The 21,354-nt window shown below is 37.8% G+C and overlaps 1 protein-coding gene, 2 long non-coding RNA genes and 1 pseudogene across 15 annotated transcripts in view; 2 read left to right on the top strand and 2 right to left on the bottom strand.

The window, feature by feature from the left end:
* The first annotated feature begins 2,111 nt into the window (after positions 1–2,111).
* Positions 2,112–5,718, top strand: LOC147764331 (uncharacterized; annotated as a pseudogene).
* A 917-nt stretch (positions 5,719–6,635) lies between these two features.
* On the bottom strand, positions 6,636–8,833 carry LOC147764330 (uncharacterized). The gene is made up of 2 exons (XR_015332013.1): positions 8,403–8,833; positions 6,636–7,597 (listed from the first exon to the last, which is right to left on the bottom strand). It is a non-coding gene; the product is annotated as an uncharacterized LOC147764330 (long non-coding RNA).
* On the top strand, positions 8,797–10,679 carry LOC106160931 (uncharacterized). Of its 3 annotated transcripts, none has more exons than XR_015332012.1 (4): positions 8,797–8,915; positions 9,205–9,274; positions 9,466–9,639; positions 9,924–10,679. It is a non-coding gene; the product is annotated as an uncharacterized LOC106160931 (long non-coding RNA). The 3 variants fall into 3 exon arrangements; XR_015332011.1 differs by having other exon boundaries at positions 8,800–8,915; positions 9,161–9,274; XR_001238183.2 differs by lacking the exon at positions 8,797–8,915 and having other exon boundaries at positions 9,036–9,274.
* A 7,840-nt stretch (positions 10,680–18,519) lies between these two features.
* The window catches only part of LOC106160932 (uncharacterized), a 60,469-nt gene continuing 57,634 nt past the window's right edge, over positions 18,520–21,354 (bottom strand). For all 11 annotated transcript variants that reach the window (XM_086994379.1, XM_086994424.1, XM_086994404.1 and 8 more), the window contains 4 exons: positions 20,654–20,946; positions 20,188–20,390; positions 19,358–19,529; positions 18,520–19,191 (listed from right to left, as the gene is read on the bottom strand). In XM_086994379.1, coding sequence (XP_086850505.1) covers positions 18,749–19,191; positions 19,358–19,529; positions 20,188–20,390; positions 20,654–20,946 — 1,111 coding nt within the window. In that variant the 3' untranslated portion in view covers positions 18,520–18,748. The remainder of the gene's footprint in view (positions 19,192–19,357; positions 19,530–20,187; positions 20,391–20,653; positions 20,947–21,354) is intronic.

The raw sequence follows: 21,354 nt of genomic DNA, 5'->3' as shown, positions 1-21,354 counted from the left end.
TGATGACACCACCACTCTTCCAGCACTTTATTCTTACTACAAATGACCGAACACACCTACCTGACACTATAACGAAGAAAAAAATTTTTCATCCCTACCTGGCCAATCACGGACTGTTATAGACGAATGTAGTGCTTTGTGAAAAATTAGTGATTGTTTCCAGTTTTTTTCCTGAAATTTTTTGTGTGTTGCTAGTGGTTAATTTGGTGTCAAGTAGCAGGTTGGGGCTTAAATTGCTTCCTATTTTTGGGCGAGACCTGGCTCAGTGCTGTGCAGTTATGGACATCTGGCGGAGGGAGCTTACGACTGTGAGCAGTGCAGTGGTTTGTTTACAAACAGAGAATGCACGTGTTCAATTACAGTACTGCCGGTATAAAAAGTAACTTTTTGTGGCATTGGGAGTTACGTCAGTGAGTCTGCTGTCTATGAGGATAGGAAATGTTTCACCAAAATATTCTGTTCATGCAGTTTTGCAGGCATTTTTTAGTGCGGCCGTCAATATCTCCGCAGCTACAAAGCTGAATGACTTCTCACTGAATGCAGCTCGATAGAATTAGTCCCAAAAACATCTTTCATAAAATTTATAATTCTACAGAAATAGGGAGATTTTTTGCTCTGTTTAATAATTACATGAAAACTTATGTGGCGAAGGGAGTCACCGGGGTGTTTAGTCATGGGAATTAAAAAAATTATTATGCGATAAGGCTAATATATTATAGTGACACAATTAAAATTACCCGCACGAAAATGCAGTAGATACTCCAGCGCAGTAGACTACTGCAATCATACTGCAAACATCTCTCATATCTGCTTCGATTGGGGAGCTAATTAACATATTTGAAACATGCTTCTATCATGCTGCTATTCTACTGCATTTATGCTCCTCTCTGTACAAACCTATGTACTTTCTGGAGTAGAATTGCAGTAGGCTATACTGCAAATATGCTCCCGCTGCTTTGCTACTTCGATACTACTGCATTTTCGTGCGGGTAACTAAAAAGAAATATGTAATTATTAAAGGTGGGGGTGCAAATGTGTGTGCCTTGATACACAGCAGCTTAGAAATTCCTTAACCCTGGACATCTGTTATCACCTTGCCTTGGTCAACTACTTAAGGTAAAAATGTGCAGACACAAGACCCAAACTACCATCCTACTACCTACTACTAACTAACCAGACTAATTTCCTATAAACAAAACGTTGATGTATTACCAAAAAGTTAATACCACCACTAAAACAAACCATTTGTTACATAAATACAATTAATTATCTTAATTGAAGTTTGGTGGTTTCCGTTGTTATCATGATGTGTCAAACAATCAGTTTGAAAAAGAAACTGATTGTTGAAGAAATTTGCCCGTAGCTCCTTATTATTAGGCCTCACATTTTAGAATAAATTACATTTATGTACTAATATTAGGATTTAAAACACACTCTAAGTGCCAGAATCACACTGCGACACACCACTTTGAATCTCTTTCTTTACCAGAACAGTCTCCGAGTAAAATGAACGGAGTGACCAACAAGTTACTGCAGAAATTCTGGAAGGCTTTAGATCAGGCCTACACCGTCATTTCCCATGCGCTCCCTCTTCCCGTCTATCATATATCAGCAGTGTTTTTTTAGATACAGATAGGTACCATGCGTAACAGGGACAGATCCAGGAATATTTTAAGGGGGCGAGGGGGTCCGCAGATGTGAAGCCCCCCCCCCTCCCTGTACAGACAGCTTGTTCAAAATATACTATATAAGAGAAAGTTTACAACTGCTGATTCCCTGTGTTTACAGATCACGAAAATTAATATGCGCCAACAGGGCCATATCACCGTCGTTATTCGGATATTGATTTGTTCTTGATTTGTTTGAGCTTCTTTGTTCAGGCGAGGGTGAGGATCACTGCTAAGTCCATTCCTGACCCCAAATTAAGCGATATTGAAAAAATCTGGTTCTGAGTGAGTGTCTTTTAAATGTGCTTAAATATCTCCCCTAGATCTTATCAAACATATTTACATACAGGTGATCCGGATAAATAATAAATCAATAATCAATAATAATCAAAAATCGCTGCCTGGGCGGAGGTCTGCGCTCTCGGAGTGCTTTTCTAGTTACCAATGGGTTATCGATACAACAAATGCTGTAATGGAGTTCTGCAACATTGAAGGAAGGAATGGAAGAAATGGCCATTAGAATCACAATTATTGATCAATGACAGTTAACATGGACATGATTATTGTCCAGAATGAACAGAGATTATGGGAACGATTGCTAGAGTTTTGTTTTCAAAAAAAATTTTTTTTTTCCTTTTTCATGTTTTCTTGATAATGCTATCCTCTAAGACGTGGAGGTTACAAGCAATAAAAGTTTGAAGGCTTTAGCAGATTCATTACCAGATGTCATTTTGAAGTCAAGAGCAGACAACACAGTGAGAAAATATTCTTAAGGCTTCCAAAAATGGCTTGAATGGTGCAATACGAACGGTGTGACCTCTGTTTTTACAGCGAAAGACTCGATTGTTGCTTTTTATCTTCACAATTTGTCACAATCTTGTAATTCTTCTGCTGCGGTTTTAGACGCTTTTTACAGTTTAAAATGGTTTCATGATATTGCAAACTGTAAGAAAAATCCGAAATTCCTTATTTGCAGTGAAAGAAGTATCTCAGAGAAGGAAACATCATAGAGTAATAAAAAAGGAACCTGTATCTGCTGAGTCACTTTGAAGGATCTCCGAATACTTTCCATTGTTTGATTTCATATGCTGCATTCTTCAGGTGGTCAGAAATATCTGAATTGAGATATAATTATGTGATCTTTTATGACCATTATTTAGAGATTTTCATCAGGAAAAGTAAAACCGATCAACACAGGGATGGTAATTCTTGTTTGATAGCCAAGACCGGAAAGCACACCTGTCCATATTTGATGCTTAAAAAGTATTTCGAAGTTGCAGAGATGGATAACAATTCTGAAAAAAGTGTGTCGTTCTTTAAGTTTTCTAAAGAAGAAAAACTTATATAAGCTGAGGAGGAGTAATGTGAAAATGTCTTATACAAGAACAAGGGACATAGTTCTTGATGTTTTCATACCCTCTACCAGGGCGACTGATAGATTTTTACGGATATTCACAGATATGTCTCTAGCTAGATAGATTGTCATTTTAACTCTAAGGCTCTATTCCCATAGATTTTAGATCGATCTATCCCCGCGGGGAGTCTCACTAGATTACTTTCAGATAATCCGACTTAAATGTCCGTCCCGCCTACTACAAGCTGTAAGGGGATAATTAACTTTCGTGTCCGCCCGGCTGACAGCTATTTAGCGTGAACCCCCAGGGAGTTAGGTCGATCTAAAGTAGATCGATCTAATCTATGGAAATGGGGTGTAAGTCACCCTGTACAGAAATGCCATCTGAAAGCAATTATCTTTGCCCGCGCGCAGAGGGCTTTATTCTCGCTCTGCTTGAGCTTCGTTTCGCGACGATGTGCTAACTGCACATTACGCAACCTGTCTAGGCTCTGCTGTCTGCAAAAACCAGTCACGTGGTTGGAAGGGGTTTCCCGAAGTGAGCCGTATCCCACAATTCCGTACTGCAGCTTAAAAAAAATGGCGGCTATCACGCCCGGTGTTTCCTCACATACCTTGAAGTATTAAATAAACGTACCGGTCGGTACGTAATTAATTTTTCAAATTTCTTTCCATCGGTACGCTCCATTTCCACCCAGTAGGCCTACGCTTATTAATTTTTCAAAAATCTACCACCCGGTATGTTTATTAAATACCTATCGTATCGATGGGAAAATATACAAGTACAAGTCAAGTTTTTTATTTTCCTAAGGGCCCCTTTACACTGGACGGCGTCCTTTCTGCGTCCAGCAGTACGGTCCCATTTGAGAGTTAAAAAATAATAATAATTTACGTGCCGACAACTGGCCGATCATTGAGCATTCATTCTGATACAAAATCAATGCTCGTGTCTCCTTATTGAGACCGCAGCGATGCCAAATTTCATGGTCGCAGAAAGGACGCAGAAAGGACGCCGTCCAGTGTAAAGGGGGTATAAATTTAAGTATAATGAGAAGAAATATCGGTGCAGCTACTGTTCGACATACGTACTGGAAAGTAGGTCAAGCTGAAGACGCTCTCTGAACACTACGATACATGCGTCATCTGATTTCAGTTCCTATAAATAGACGTACTTTCTCCTCAACAGTGACAACTACTCATGTATATCGATCGAATGATGTAATGTTGCAAGGTGATAGGATCATATTTATAGCTAAGAAGGTCATTTCAAGTGCAGCAAAGAAGTTGTGTCTGTTTTCAAACGTCAATTATTTCATGCCGATTTGTGATATAAACGATGTTAAATCACACTTCTATGTAAGTTTAACCCTTAGGAGTTTACACGTATGCAAAACAAACCTTAGGCCTATATCTGAGAATAAATTTAGGCCTACTTTGAATAACGTCTCCGTATGACTATCGGAGGCGGCTTAGGTGCGATATATCTGGGTCTTCGGACCCTGGCGATTATTAAATTTAACTCACGGCACAATTTTTTATTTTTTGAAAATAAATTAGATATCCTGTTTTTAAGATAAATAAATTATAATACTGAGTGAATTTTACCTGGTGAAAGTTTTTTTTAACACTGATAAATAGCTAGTTTTTTTTTCTTTCTCTTCTTTATTTTTATTTATTTATTTCATTTTTTTTTTGGGGGGGGGGGCGGGGGGAGGAGTGGTGTGAAGGTTTTTTTCCGGGCAGTACTTTTATTCCATCCAGTACTTTTATTAAATTTCGAGATTTTTTTCCACCCAGTACTTTAATTTATTCCAACATACACGTCCTTCCTTCTGACTGCAGCACTCACCGCTTCAAATTAATATTTTGTCAGTTCTTCAAAATTCCAAAATTTGCTTACTATCCGATCTGCTTCTTCACGCTCCATACCTAACAATGCTTTCAGGCTGCTACTGCACCAGTATTTATACCTCTGCAACTACTTCAGGGGATTCCACAGTTAGCTGAAGTAATAAGCTATTCACTGGGGGCTATTTTTATCTGTGTCAGAAGAGCAAGTGATTAAGGTCAGAGCAATTAACTGTCTTGATTGCTGTCATGCAGACTTAGACTGGACCTCCCAAGTGGCAGTGCCTGAGCAGTTATGCAATCAATTACCAGGCATGTAATCAACCTTGAGATTTCTGTACAGGGTGACTTAGAGTTAAAATGACAATCTATCTAGCTAGAGACATATCTGTGAATATCCGTAAAAATCTATCAGTCGCCCTGGTAGAGGGTAATGTTTTCAGTTCAATTGGTTTAGACAAAAAAACAATTCGGTCTTCATAGCTTAAGAGCAGGAGGGGCTACAGCTTCTGCTAATGCAGGGACTAAAGGCAGACTGTTTAAGAAACACGGTAGATGGCGATCTGAAAACACAAAAGACGGTTATGTAAAAGATACTGTCGAAGAAAGATTACTAGTTTCAAAAGATTTGGGAATTTAATTTTTTTACTTCTCTTCCTCTTTCTTTGCTATTTCAAATGTTTTACTTCAGTTTGGCTTCTGTGGCAAATACTACAACCTTTAATTGTTGTTGTTTTTTTATTTATTTGAATCAAGGGTGAAGAGTTTACAAATTATTTATGATCGTTTGAATAGCTGAATAAGAACATCATATCAAAGCGTTTCACATTGCGCTCCTTCCCCCCCCCCCCCCCCCCCACCTTTCTCTTGGGTATTTTTCTTTCTCTCTGTAATATTTACAATCTTTTGTGAATACGACCAGTGTTAAAAAAGGTAAGCTTATTAGTATCTCTAAAATCATAAATTGATAACTTCAATAACTTCCCTTAATCATGGTTAGTACATGTACAGTACTTTTTGACCTCGGAACCACAGCATCTTCGAGCGGGCCAGTTTATATCTATTACTTACAATCGATAGCCAGGGGGCCGTACAATACGATATTCATCCCGCGCAAAGCTACTCCCCGAATGTATGAGTATCATCATTTACTTGTTATACCTATCTTCATTGTTATTTTTAGTTTTTGATTAATTATAAACTAGTTGTCCTTGAGAAATATTATGTACGGTGACAGATAGGTCTACGCGGGGGGTGATAGCCTTGTCACAATAGTAAAATAATATTCCATAGATTCGCCGTTCTTTGAGACCGATTTCCACAGCAACTCCTCAACCAAATGTGCCATGCACGGTGCCAGTTGTAACTTGCATAACAATAGTCACACATCGCAATGCGAGCTATGCTCCTGGTTAGTCACTTGACGGCTAGACCCTGTAAGAAGATGACCTGCATTTACAAATGGGTTGAGTCCATTCGATTTGAGGGGTGACAGGTGGGGCGAGTTCATTTCATCTGAGGGGTGACAGGTGGGGCAAGTCCATTCGATTTGAGGGGTGACAGGTGGGGCGAGTCCATTTTATCTGAGGGGTGACAGGTGGGGCGAGTCCACTCGATTTGAGGGGAGACAGGTGGGGCGAGTTCATTTCATCTGAGGGGTGACAGGTGGGGCGAGTTCATTTCATCTGAGGGGTGACAGGTGGGGCGAGTCCACTCGATTTGAGGGGTGACAGGTGGGGCGAGGTCATTTCATCTGAGGGGTGACAGGTGGGGCGAGTCCACTTGATTTGAGGGGTGACAGGTGGGGCAAGTCCATTCGATTTGAGGGGTGACAGGTGGGGCGAGTCCACTCGATTTCAGGGGTGACAGGTGGGACGAGTCCATTTGATTTTAGGGGTCACAGGTGGGGCGAGTCCACTTGATTTGAGGGGTCACACAAGTGGGGCGAGTCTATTTCATTAAATCAAAGGATGAATTTATTTTAATTATGATTTTAATGAGACATTTTCAAACATGTCAGAATATGCAGAACTATTTTTTTTTTAGTGGAGGAGCAAATTTCAACTGTTGTCATTTCAAAAGTGTCAGGATATCTTATATTTCTGTTTTAATTTAAAATTAAAGTATTCGTCTGAATAGAAGGTCGTGATATTTGAATCGATTTTCTGTAGCAAACCATAACCCTTAAAATATGGACCTATATTAAATTAAGAAAATTATATCCGGGAGGACGAACTAATTTATTCCAATAGATATAAAAAACCGTCTCACTATAGAATAAAATGTAGGGCAGATTTTTCAATAAAGCAAGATCGTAAATTCACACAAATTGTATTTATTAATGTGGGCTGTTGGAAATGCTGTAGATGTATTCTTAAAATGCTCTCAATTATTAACAAACCTTTTAATCCTTTTGATTTACGACATTTTCTGTTACTGTTGAAACCATCAATCCCAAACACAATGCATACAGATCAGTTTTAGCACATTTAATTTGAAAGTGCTCAGACAATAATATCTTTATAATTTTACCCCTAACCCTCTATTATTATTAATATATTTATCATCATTTCATATCGAAGTGAAAAAGAAAACACGGAATGACAAACGTATTTATTCAATTTTAAAACAAAAGATGCATGGATGTGCGTTGGGTTCCAGAGCGTGAATGACAGGCTCGGTTGCTAGCAGCCGGGTGTCGTGCAGTTCTCAGTATCTCAGTGGACTTCTGAAATGAGAAGGTAATGTTAACAATATCTGACTATACGGGCAGGCTTGGAAGATACGACCAATGCAATTTACATCTCAGAGAAGAGGGCACTTGAAATGATGTGAGTGTTTACCGACTTGTCCATAGTTCAGGCTCAGTTAGCACCCCGAATCAATCGATTCTATGTTGCCTAACGCCAAAATTAAGACCTGAAGTTAGTAATAATGATATTTCAGATATCTTGCTTTGAAAAAATAAATATTGAAAACACTCCTCTAATTTGTGGAGGTTATCACTACAGACGTTTATTTATTTTACCTACTATATAAAGTTGTAATATCTAAAATCGCTTTGCATCACGCGTTTGGGAACCATATTTCGCTTTAGTACAAATCATTTTCCCGTGTTTCAACACTGCTTACAAGCATTTTACAGGTACATGTGTAATAAAATAAACAAACCTACAAAACTGATTAAAAAATTTTAAACTATTGTGATTGTCTTAAAAGGAGACGTTTGAATTTTTGATAAACTTTGACTATAAAATTGATGTACACGTTGATGGGGCACGCTTGTCTTTGGATCAAAAGTTCGATACTGTGACAAGTACGGTACTATCGTCTAAATATGTCAGTGATCTTTGTGGTAATATGCCCATTTACTAATTTGCTAAATAGTATTTTGAGTGACATTACAGAAACGACAGGCAAAATACAACAAAGAGTAGTAACATACCAGTAAATACAATTCGCAAATTTCTTTGCATTTTTCTGCTCTCTTTCTATCAACTGACATACGTTACTGAAGAAAAAGTGCTACTTACGAAACATGCATTTGCTTCTACGCCTCATACGACTGCGTTGCGACTGCACCACACGTTGAACATTGCGTCTTCATCTAGCTGTGTCCTACTCGGAAGTACAGCTCGCACTACGATGAGCAAGTAATTGTTATGCAAATTACATACAGGCATGGCTCATTTCAGGCGAGGGACTGCGGTTGAAACTGTTCACGAATGTTCACGGTCTAATACATGTACATGGCGGATTAAGAGGGAGGTGTCAGGGGGATCCAGACCCCCTCCCCCCTTCGATTCCTGACAACAAATTACACCCAAAATATTTAGCTGAATAATAGTTATAAATCGTACCAAATGACGATATTTTCCCTCTAAAACACCTTTTTTCGGGGCCCTTAAGCGTGCCCCAAACATAACTCCAAGGGGGTGAGGGTCGGTGTAACGTGACACAGAGTCCGTCGAAACAGGATCCGCGGACTCCCGGTTTCAGAAACCAGGGGTCCTACGGACGTTCATTTTTTCATTTAATGGAGCCAGGTAGTTAATCCTACGGACCCCTGGTTTCTGAAACTGGGAGTCTTCATTATAGGGTCCCTCTAGTGTGACAGAAAGGCCGTGTAATAGAGGGTCCCCCGGACTCTCTATTACACGGACTTCCTGTCACGTTAGAACTATAGCGAAACGTGGTTGTCCTCTAATTTAAATATTCATGTATAAATGTATTAAGTGTTCATAAACATAGTCATTAATATTCATATTGTATTACTATTGAACACGAAAAGGCGTTGACAATAAGAGTCACGGTGTTTCGGGTTTTTCGGCACAGCTTCCTTCGTGGTGCAGTGGCAGAGATGCAGTGATGGAAGAGAGTCTGTCAACCAGTTGATATGGATATGGTGAGTAAACACGTTCGTATTACACAGGAGCCCCGTTAGTCTCAGAGCATTTCTATAAACAAATTCCTAAACTATAATTGGTGCTTTTATCGATATCCCAGTGTTATTTTTTATTTTTGCATGATATTTAATGAATACTTTTCGATGGGCAAGCTCATTTTACGCTGGCTGTATATCCCTGCATTCACTAGATAAACCAACGTAAAAGCTAAACCCATGTAAAGATATACACCCGTCTTTTAATGGGTACGCCATAGAGGATTTTCACTCTTCACACACGAGACCTATATATTTGTGGAGGGTTCATCTTACTCGCAGTCGACTCACGATCGATCCTAAGGCGGTGCGGTTGTATTTATTAGAGGGTAAGTACCAAGCTGGCGCAACGTTGAACGCTATTTAAAAGATGTTTGAGACGCACTGCTAAAAACATTACAAAGTAAACAAAATACTAGCTGCGTATTTAACACTGTTTCAGACTGTTCATTTGCAGGTTGTCATATACTTACATTATGCAAGAAGCATTGTGCAAAGTGTTCATTTGATATATATTAAGACACTGTAACTGCTTGATAGTACAAGTATTTTTCCTTTCGTCTCTATTCCATGGAGCACGCATAGTGTATTTCTCAATTTTCCTTTTTTCTAGCTACAAGATGGAATCCTCATGTACAGAACTGAGCAGAAAATTAAGACTGTGGAGGACGGAGGAATCACTGTCACTAACAGGAAATGGCGGAAAGTTGTGGAAAATTCTGAGGAAAAAAAACCTGGATCCGCCCCTGATGTACATGTGGATTTGACTTATTCATTCATACATTAATTGATCAATAAGACCACGGGCGCTAATATATACAGCATTCTTATTAATACTACGTTTATTCCATGGTACTGTAAAATGTAGGGTTATCAGTTTCATTTGTTTGATTGATTTGTCTACCTTGATTATTCGTTCGTTTATTCGTTCGTTTATTCATCTATCATTCATTTTGCATATTTTAAAAAGATTTTAAAGTTTTTAGTTTACCAAATTTATCAGCTTGTAATTCCTGCCAGAATAGGTTCTTAATTTTTTGTGGTTATTTCATGTTCTAGGCTTGTGTAGTGTGCTATATTTCTTATCTTATTTGCAAGTCCCCATGTTTCAAGGAATATTTAAGTGGCTGAGGTCCAGGTATGTTTTTATCATATATCTCTTATTTACACAATTGTTTTACTATTCGGCTGCCTGGTAACTCTTCTATTCTTTTCCCAAACCTGTGTCAGTTTCACTACACCAATATTTATATAGGGTTCCTAGTTCTGCTTGGCTTGCATTATTGCTTGTTGATCTTTTAAGTCTCTAAGGCACCTATCTTTCTGCTGATTTAAAACAATAAAAATCTCCTCGAAAATATAAAAAATTGACTGTCATATTTCTCGTTGCAATGTATAAGCATAGGCAACTCAAAGCTTTAATTGTCAATTTAACGCCTTTCTATTTTGAGGTGAAATAGCAATTGGCAAGGGGCGTAACTTCATCCCTAAACAAGATTTTATCACGAAAATTGGCAGCTTTGACCTCGAGTGTATGGGCTACAATCTTGTGCCGTCATTTTTGTTTAAATATTTTTGTTATGGAGTAATGGGTCCCTAATTATAGATTTTCATTCAACAAAGGCATTATTTTGCTTTATCAACGATAAAATCTGAACCAAGACCTTTAAGGAAGTGACGACTAGAAATGACCAAACACGCCTTCCAGATATCGTAAAAAAAGCCTGGTAAATAAGAACGCTGCATTATATTCCCAAAACTTTATTTTAAAAAATGCCATAGATCGGACCTAACAAAATCAGCCAAAATCGACTATTTTTCAGGTTTTTACAAAAAGCGATCAAAATAATGTCCACAGAACTACTCCCCGGCACCGATACTTCCGTTTAATGTTTTTTCATTTTACGCATCGATACGACCCTACACCGATAGCTCCCCTCATCGAAACATACCCCCTAAAATTACTGTTGTACGCGCACCGATTCTCCCCCGCATCGTTATCCAATTTTCATCTATAAATAACTGTCATTGTAACTCAACGATATCATATTTAAAATAGGCCATATAAATTTGAAAAGCTGTAGCTAGGATCGAGACCTACCAATGAAATCTAAATATTTTCAAGAAATTTCACTGGGCATAAATACGATTTAACCCGATTTATCAAAAGCCAATTGCCACCTCTTTATCTCGACTTTTCAATAAGAAACTAGGTAGTATCTAAAAGTTTAAAGCTTCAAAAATTTTGAGACCATAACAGAGTCAGCCAAGGGCACGTTTCGGTGCCACATTTGATCACGTCATGATGGACATTTACAGGTGAAGGACAATGTAGAAATAAGGGACCGAATTTGATCTAAGGACCAGGATAGAGCCGTAAACGACGCGTGTCCCATTCACTGTTCCTGAATTCTAAAATCTAGAATAAAAATATGTACTCAAGCATTGTAGCAGGACGCAAACCAATCCACTTCATGAGGACCCCATATCTTACCAAAATGTGAGAATAATTCTTGAGAAATACCCCAATCGTCAACATACACACTTCTACTTATATAATCTGCATGGGTATTTTTTTTTCTCAGTATCCTTACATTTCTATTGAATTACTCCATTAGAAGAAAAACATCTAAAATAATAGGTTGTAATTTACTCCTCATGCTACTTTTTTCTTTAATGTTTACAACATCTTTGCTATCAGAAAACCACTTCAATCTCAAACCACTCAACGTGTTTGCCATGTAAAATAAGACCCTGAAAACAGCTATCAGTTCTCTGTAAGTAGAGCTCTCCGTCGCTTCGTCAGCTGACCATTCCTCGCAACACACCCTTTTAGGTGTCTCCACACAATATCCTCCAAACCCAGTACTACTAGCATCAGAATAAACTACCTTATTGCACTGAGGTAAAAGCACAATAGACACAGTATAATCTGACCAACAAAACTAGCCAGACCTCTGCTCACTTTCGTGCGAATATAATGCCAGTTCTCTAAGCTCTTGCTAATCTAATATCAAGAAATTTGATTTCCCCAATACTAATATCTATATCGATGCCTAAAAATGCCAGACTCTGTAGCTACGACCAAATAGTATTCTCATACGTTTGCATAAAACCTGACTTAGCAATATCCTCTTTGATTTCAGCACCCTGATGCTCCAGTCTATCTTTGTTACTACAGTACCACAGACCGTCATCCAATTACATCAAAGTTTGAAAACCTTGATATCTCCATTTTTTGATTAATTGGCTAGTCGATTTTGAAAAAATATAAAGTGCTAATGATAACCCAAATGGAAAAACTAAGAATCAAAAGTAAATCTGCTGATCTTGAATTATCCATGAAAAACCTCAATAATCTGTATGAGGTTTATAATAGATATCTAGATGATGATAAGCTGAATCAAATTTAATCATCCAACCAAACAGTTTCATAAACATAAGAGCCGTTCTCAAATGTCCGTAACTACCAGACTGCTTACAGACATGTTTGTTTACTTCTCGTAAATCTAAAATCAATCTATTTTTTTACACTGCTGTGCACTGCTACTGTTTAAGGGTTACCAACAATTGGTTGTTTGCTACACCTTTTAATCAAACGCTTCTTTTCCAATTCAAGAAAAGCTTTTTAACAAAAAACTTATTTTTCAATGGTGAAAGCTGTTATCTTTCCTCATCCCACAGGGTGTTGTTATAAACGGAAAATTATAACCATTTTTATCAAGTCTAGAATAAAAGATGAAAACCCTACTTCTTCCCAAAAATTTAAATTGGTTCTTAACCTACTTTTCACGGGTATGAATTTCTGATTTTCCTCATGTTCATAATTATGAAACTCTTGATTGAAACTAACGCACTCATACATGTACCGGGTACTTATCTTTTTTTCAATGCTTCCGCCTTCTTCCCCATTCCAGATGTTCCATGATCTCTGGTGTTGGACTCTAGTGGAAGAACTTTCCCCTCTGTAAGTTGGTCACTCAAGCATGAAATGGCCCTTTCCTCAACAAGCTAAGCAAAGTCTCGACCCGCTGCTCCGAAAAAGACATCTCCGCTGAGAAGTATCGCTCACCACACCCATCTCTTGGTCTGCTGATATAACTTGATTTTTTTTTTTTTTTTTTGGCTCCCTTTTTGTTTTCTTTTAATTTTTCTTTGTAACTCTCTCTCTCTCTCTCGCTCCCAAAATCACTAGCAAGAGGATTTACAGTATATTCCTTAACAGTGTCGAAAGTGTCAGCAATTTTGATGTTGGTTTCTCTTGCCAAGACTGTGAGGCACTGTCAGTTTGTTCACCACAATAATCTTATTTTCCATTACTGTTGAGTCAAATTGATGGTGATTACCTTCTATTTTCCAAGATAAATATTGTCGACTTTCAGTTTTCACAATCACTGGCTTCGGCATTAAATGTAGACAGTCTATGGTCGAAATTGTCTTTCGGCTCTTTCTTTTTACTTTCCAAGGTAAAGTGTTCGCCTCCACTGGACTCATCAACCATGTCGTCTACGGAGTCGTAATCATAAGCGTGTTAACAGTACCGTGTCAATCGCCTAAATGACACGAGAACTCCGCTACACCAATCGCGCCCTCTTCTGGCGTGTCCTAAACAGAGAGAAATTAATTTCACTTTAATTTCTCTCGTCAACCGATTGAAATTATATTTCTATTGACTCGCTACATCGAGCTGGACGTGACGCAGTTAAGGTGGTTCAAGTCAAAAGATTAGTGTCAGTGGTGAATTTAGGGTGGCTGGGTGGGGGGGGGGGGGGGTCGGCCCGCCCCCCCCCTCCCCCCCCCCCCCCCCCCCCCCCCCCCCCCAGACTGAATTTTCAAAATATAATGTAAATTTTTATTTTTGAGAAAATCGAACTCCCGTACACACGATAAAGTCAGGTTTGCTTATTTCTCAAATTATTTCTAAGGGTTCGTTACTACTCCACGCGTTATATTCAATAGATCAGGTGGTGGTCGTCGGCGTAACACTGATTACTGTCTGGCCCTACACGTTAATATATTCATAAAACTTAAGTTTAAAGCTTAAATGCGCAACCGATGACACAAATGCCAGTTATCTAATTAATTTGTGTCCACCGAGGTCAATTGGTTGCCGCCTCCCTAAACCTTCTATTAAATTCTAGCAACGTCTCGAACGATGCTTGACGTAAAACCTCCAATTCCGATTTAAGGCGCTCGGATTCATTCGCAGATAAAAAAGAAAGTGGTATATGTTCTTTGATTACTCTCCACGGGTTTTCCAGCCTTTCTGGCTGCGTTTGCAAAAACCTCTCTATCTCCCTCCTAAGCGACCCCCCCCCCCCCTTGACGTTTTCGTTACCAATTTAACTGCTCCATTTACTTGAAGTTACTAACATTGTCTATGAATCATTAAATGTCCCCGGCATCATGCGGTATCGCCTCTCTGATCCTCTAATTTTCATGGTTTTTAAAATGCACGCTTCATTTGATAAGATAAAGTGTGCGTAATAAACAAAGCATTTTGTCCTGTCACACAAGTATGTTATTGCTTTTTAACCTCATTCACGGATCGTTGTGGAAATGAAATTAGGGGGTGTGAAAAATACATGGTTATTCAGTCCAATTCGGCTGAGCCAGTTCAGATAGAAATTCAGTGTTCGGACCAGGCTTTCACTTACTGCCTACCAGCTTGCTTCCTACTGTTTTTTTTTTTTTTTTTTTCGTTTTTCCTACCTTTTATTCAAACATGTTTTAAACAACAAAAGCTCTAGATATTATAAACATTTGGCAAACATTTTATTTCGAAACTTGCACCAGTTGCGTTTCCATTTTGCTGATTCTGTGACCATCTCCATAAATGGAATAGGCCTGCATTGGTGCACATGGACGCGGTCGCAAATCACAGTGGAATGCTTTTTTTTTCACACAAGATTAATACACATTGTTAAGTTTAACTAGAAAAGTAAATTTATAAATGGGCATTCAAGGTGTGTTTACATTATCGCTAGTAGAGTCCGAATTACTGGTTGCCTATGTGTGGACGAAAACGGCAGTGAGCCATCCTGAAGTATGTAGAATTTTTTTATTTAGTATTCTTTACTGAGAAATGGACCATGTAATACTAAATGCCATCGACCTCCTTTCGATTTTTGCCTTCGACTGCATTGAAATAGTGCCTCTACCCCCTACATCTAAACAGCCATACCCGAGTATGTCGTGAGATCATCTTACATGTAGTCTGACAAGCGAGTATGCGACATAAATCTTACATTACTAATCATCTTGCATCGTTACTATATTTGATTTAATTTTAATGAATATTAATTCAATAAATTTATTAAATGTTAAAATTGAACCGTTCCATCCACGTTCTGAATTAAAAAAGGCGTTTCGGCATTTACCGCTTAAACACTGTTTTTTTTTTTCTTTAAAGAATTGAGTTGCGTGTTAAGAAAAAATTATGGCGTGTTTGCTTTCTTCTGTTAAAAACATACTTTAAGTAAAATAAATCAACAAATAAAGAAGAACTTGTGCAATTTGACGCCAAGCTGAGTGGTCATTTTTAGCTTGAGGTGAACGTGGACGTGGACTCGGAGAAAAAAAGCAGTTTTTGGTAACAACACGGTAAGTCAACAATTTATCTTTATGCATTTGGAGGAGAGAATACTTGTAGAAATAATAGAAGCATGGTATGAAAACGTGTCACGGGTGTTAAGGGTGAAAAATCGTGCCTAATTTGCAGTCAATTTGTTTTGAAATATATGCTGCATCAACCGCCAGCGCGACAAAGAGCGTCAAGGGAAAAGAATTGCCGGGAGGCTATTAATCGTTGTCATGTGGATTTTTTGCATGTATGCAATCTGTTATGCCCATATCTAAGTATTTTTGTGTGTTTTATGGTATGTGCTGCAATTATAACGACGTTTTAGTCTTTGAAGGACCTTGTGAAAACCAGGAAGTAGTTCGCAACTGACAACTGAACCGTACCGATCCACGACTGCTGTGCAAAGATGTATCTTTTTTAAAATATTGTGACAATTTTTATACGTTTATGTGTCCATCTGACATGAAATTCCACACATTTGATCACACTTATTCACCTATTACACCGGGGTAGGTACTAATCAGTGACAACAACCCCAAATCTGCTATGCTACTTATATTACTAGAACTTTCAGTCGCCTTCGATACCGTTGATCACAGTACATTATTAACTTTTCCTTGAGGATAGTGTTGGTGTCAGGGATAAAGCCATTGCGTTTCTTCGATCATACCTCAGTGGGAGGTCAAAGCAAATTTCAGTAAATGGCATTCTGTCCGACCTTTCACAAATTGTTTTTGGGGTGCCTCAAGGCAGTGTCCTTGGGTCACTTTTGTTTTGCATTTATACCCTGCCACTCAGTGCCATCTTACGTCATCACAAACTTGGATACCACATGTATACTGATGATACTCAGATCTATACCTGCTGTGACATACAAAATCCTAAACCATCTATGGATCAAATTACCAACTGTGTGGCTGATATTCGCGCCTGGCTCATCAACAACAAACTGAAAATAAAAGACGGAAAGACAGAGTTTTTATTAATCACGCAGCCACATAACAAGCAACTTGCTCTAAGACCCCATTCCCAGAGATTAGATCGATCCAAACTAGATCGACCTACCTCCCTGGGGGTTCACGCTAAATAGCTGTCAGCCGAGCGGGCACGAGAGTTAATTACCCCCTTACAGCTTGTAGTAGGCGGGACGGACATTTAAGCCGGATTATCTGACAGTAATCTACTGAGACTCCCCACGGGGATAGATCGATCTCAAATCTATGGGAATACGCCCTAAATCTACAACTTGAATTACCAGTAGGCACCAGTGTTGTGAACCCATTACCACACGTGAAAAACCTGGGTGTCTACTTTGACTCCACTCTCTCCATGGATAGACAAATATCAAATATCACTAAATCATGTATTTTTAACATTAGAAACATCGGTGCTATTTGGTGCATCGGTGCTATTTGCATATTGCTACCTGGATCAATCTTCTACGGCAACAGTTATTCATGCTATGATCACCTCTCGTTTAGACTACTGCAACTCTATGACTGTACCGACAAATGAATAAAAAACTGCAGCGAATTCAGAATATTTCAGCACGTCTTTTAACCCGAACAGCCAGGGAGGAACATATCACACCCATTTTAAAGCAGTTACACTGGCTCCCCGTCAGAGCACGCATTTTATTCAAAATTTTAACATGCATGCCATTTTTTACCAATCAGCATCCCCCTATTTACAAAAACTAGTCCAACGCTATGTGCCAAAACGTGCTTTAAGACCATTCGATCAGCTTTTATTAAAGCGTTGTAATTCCAGATAAAGAGCGTACGGTGATGTTGCGCTGCAGGTCTATGGGCCAATTGAGTGGAACGATCTCCCTATTTAATAGAAAACAATAGAGTCTGAGGACAATTTTAAAAGAGAATTAAAAACTTATATCTTCAAAAAGTTTTACAATTGATTTGACTGGCTGTTGTCTTTAACACTGTACAGTTTATTTTTGATATATTATCAATTCAATTACATTTTAGTTCACATCTTTAGTTCATTATCTTATTATTTTAACTACCTTTTCATTTATTTTAGTCATCTGATTCTGTTCATTTTACCCATGTAAAGTCAACTGAACATTTTATATATGGATTTTAGACTATAAATAAATATTATTATTATTATTATTATTATTATTATTATTATTAAATGCCAAGACAAAGGTGACGTTCTGACAGCCTCTTATCACAAGTACTGGATTGGCTTTAAATGATGTTTTACAGCCAAGTACCTGTCAAAATGGTCTTGACTTGCACTTGATTCGCTGAAATTAACTAAGGTCGTTAGAAATTGTCATTTCTGGAGCTATCAGAATCAGCCCAAATCATCAGATTTATGTGAAATGTGTTCAAAATAAGCATTAAAACCCGTCTTTATAGATGTTGATGTTTGCTTTTAAAATCTCATTTGAGGCAGGAGTGGGGCATCCAGACAAAGTTGTTCATTTAACTAATATGCTGACAAAATCACATTACCTCATAAAGACCCAAAATAACAACATTGTGCTTTTACCCCAAAACTTGGGAAATCTGCCACATTTGGGTAAGCACCCTCAAGTAGAAATAGACAAAAAATAGAAAAAAATAATAAATAAATAAACAAAAATTAATAATAATAATAATTAATCAATGAATGTTCATTTATTTCTCATTATTGCCAAAAATACAAAATGTGGAAATCTTTTCAGAGTTTTTGTTCACATGGAAGTATCAGTTCATAAAAAATGCACACTCAAAGTTAATTGCGCCTTCTCTGATAATTGCAATTGTCATTTTTCTAATTTCCAAAAAGAGACTTCAACATGATTTTAATGCATGGACTTATGGCTGTTTTTTCTTTTTACTTCCAGATTAAGCTGCTGGTTTGTACTTTCTATACCAAGGGTTTGAAGACCCAGTATGCAAGTACCAGAACCTGCTATAGGCACTTGTCTTGGAGCCACCAGAACACTTGCAATCCATATCCCTATCATCAAGGGGTGATTTCTTCGATGACATGCTGCGGCGTGGGGCATAGTACCTTGAAGACTTTGATGCTTTTGGACCTTTTATATATTGCCCATACTGACTAACATCATACCAGTCCTTGGAAGGCTTGGAATACTTGCTTTCACCCTTTGACACCGGTTTGCAAAGCTTAGACCATTTCTGCTTAATTTGACTGATGACTTGTAAAGCACTCTTCAAACTCTTTGGTGTTCCTGTGCTGTAGGTTACAGTGAGATTGGAGACCTCAGGATTCGTTTGATTGCACAGGCAAGGCGTCTCGGGAACAGTAAAGGTTGCTGAAATTGCTGAAATAAAAATGACAGGCATCATAAAATTCGATAAATTAAAGATAAAATAATAATATAGCAGGAGTCAAAATCTGTATAGATCTGATCAGTTTCCTCGTTCCAATATTACTAGACATTTATCACTGGAATGTCCAAAGAAGAGGAAATTTAATACTAAACTTACGTTTGCATATCTTTCCAGGTTGGCAGCGACAGTCTCTTACGCCATCCACCTCACTGCAAACTTCAAACTCATGGCTGCAACTGATATTCTTCTTAAAAATCCATGGTTTATCCTTGAGCTTCCCACATGTAAACCTCACAGTGCAATTTTGGTCAGACCAGGAATCACCATCCTATCATTAAGAAAATCACCATTCATTATTATCATTCCAATGATTTAAAATGCCAGAGAGTTACTTGCATAAATACTTATACTATTTCTCAATCAAACTATGACTTTTATCAGCCATTTCAGGTAAATTGATGGAACCTTGTTATCACTTGATTTTTGTAAAATCTGACTGGAGATTTAGGAGAGTTAACGATGAATCTGCAAAGTTCATAGAAGAACATTAAGAACAAATTAAAGGACTTTCAAAGACACATGGGGCGCTGATTCACATACTTTGCAAGGACTTTTTGAATGCAAATGAAGGCAATGTACTGTTTTATAAGTGCACAAACCAAAGGAAAAAAGGTAATTATTATTTCATAAACACTTTATATTTTTACACATTGATGTGTTACACGAAAGAATAATGGCCAAAAAGTGTATTCTCCCCTTCTGCAAATTTTTATCGATATCCAACTTTAAAACTACAAGATATAAAATGATCTTTTTGACAAATTGTTTTGTAATAAAATTCATGTACTTTTCTGTGACAAAAATGATGGAATGCAAGCCCTTTTCAAGGCAAATAGCAATTTTAAGTATGTTTCAAGGCCACAATTCAACTGATTTCAAGATTGTATAAGCCTCGAGCAAAAAAAAAATTATAAAGTAATACGTACGTTATGCATGTTACCATATCTGTCTCTGCAAACATAAGGACACTTCTTCTGCTTGACACATTTGTCTCCATAAAATACATAGCCAGGCTTACAGTAGCAGCCTGCAGAGTGCAGACGATCTTCGGGAACTTCGGAGGCACCACATTGGATAGCACGAGCAGGGGCAGATTCATAATAGTACTGTTTGTCACCGCATGATATTGCTAAAGGAATTATTTAACATAAGTTTAACAAGGTTATTTAAAAAAAGAAATAACAAGGGTTAAGTGTGTGTGTGACCATATGTGTATGCACCATACACAAGTGTTTGTGATATGAATAAATGATACACTATTCAACTGATTTATTTGACCTACTTAAAACACTACTTTTAAAATGCAACAAGCTTAATAGTTGTTCATTACTTTCTTTATTATAGTATATTTAGCTTTTGATGTAATCTTATGGAATTTTCAAATCAACTTACTGCATTTGCATTTTTTTCTCCATTTTTTGATAGGGTAGCCTGCATTATCGCACCGCAAGACCATATCTTCTAAGACAGCACATGCAGCCTTCTTGGCAACTTTATGGGAAGGATACTTCGAACAGGCATCTTGTAAACAGGCCTGATAAAGACCTTCTACATCAATTTTACCACTCTTAATACAGGCTTTGAAAGGACCCGATGACTTCTTGATCAAGCCACAGAAGTGTTTCTTGGAGTATATATCTCTCTTTTTATCGGTGCACGAGTCGCTGACAGGTCTTGAGGTGCATCTGATAAAATAAGAGAGGATATCCTTGATCTATATTGATGACAGAGTGGAAGTTTAGTTCTATTTGCATTTTGTTCTATTGTTGCATCAGTCACTGCAAGTTTCATCATCTAATACTTACTTGACATATGGAAACATTATATATGAGATACAAAAGAAAAATGTACACTCTTATATATAACTTCTATACACACCTTGTCTCATTGTATAGGTATACGGTTTGGGTCATTTTTTACTTTGTGCATACATTCTTTGTAATATTTACATTTCTTATTTTACACTTTCTTCAGAACCGTGTACAGTATAATTTAGGCTGTCTACATTAGTTGCATGTCACTAGCTTAACTGAGTAGGCATGCACAAATATATGTCATTCAAAACTGACCAATATTTTCATACGAAATTTAAT

This window comes from Lingula anatina, chromosome 1 (genome assembly GCF_051362555.1).
Source record: "Lingula anatina isolate TDL-2025a chromosome 1, LinAna3.0, whole genome shotgun sequence".
Taxonomy (NCBI): Eukaryota; Metazoa; Brachiopoda; class Lingulata; order Lingulida; family Lingulidae; genus Lingula; species Lingula anatina.
Note: the sequence above shows the minus strand (reverse complement) of the source record. Positions and strands in the feature narration are given on the sequence as shown.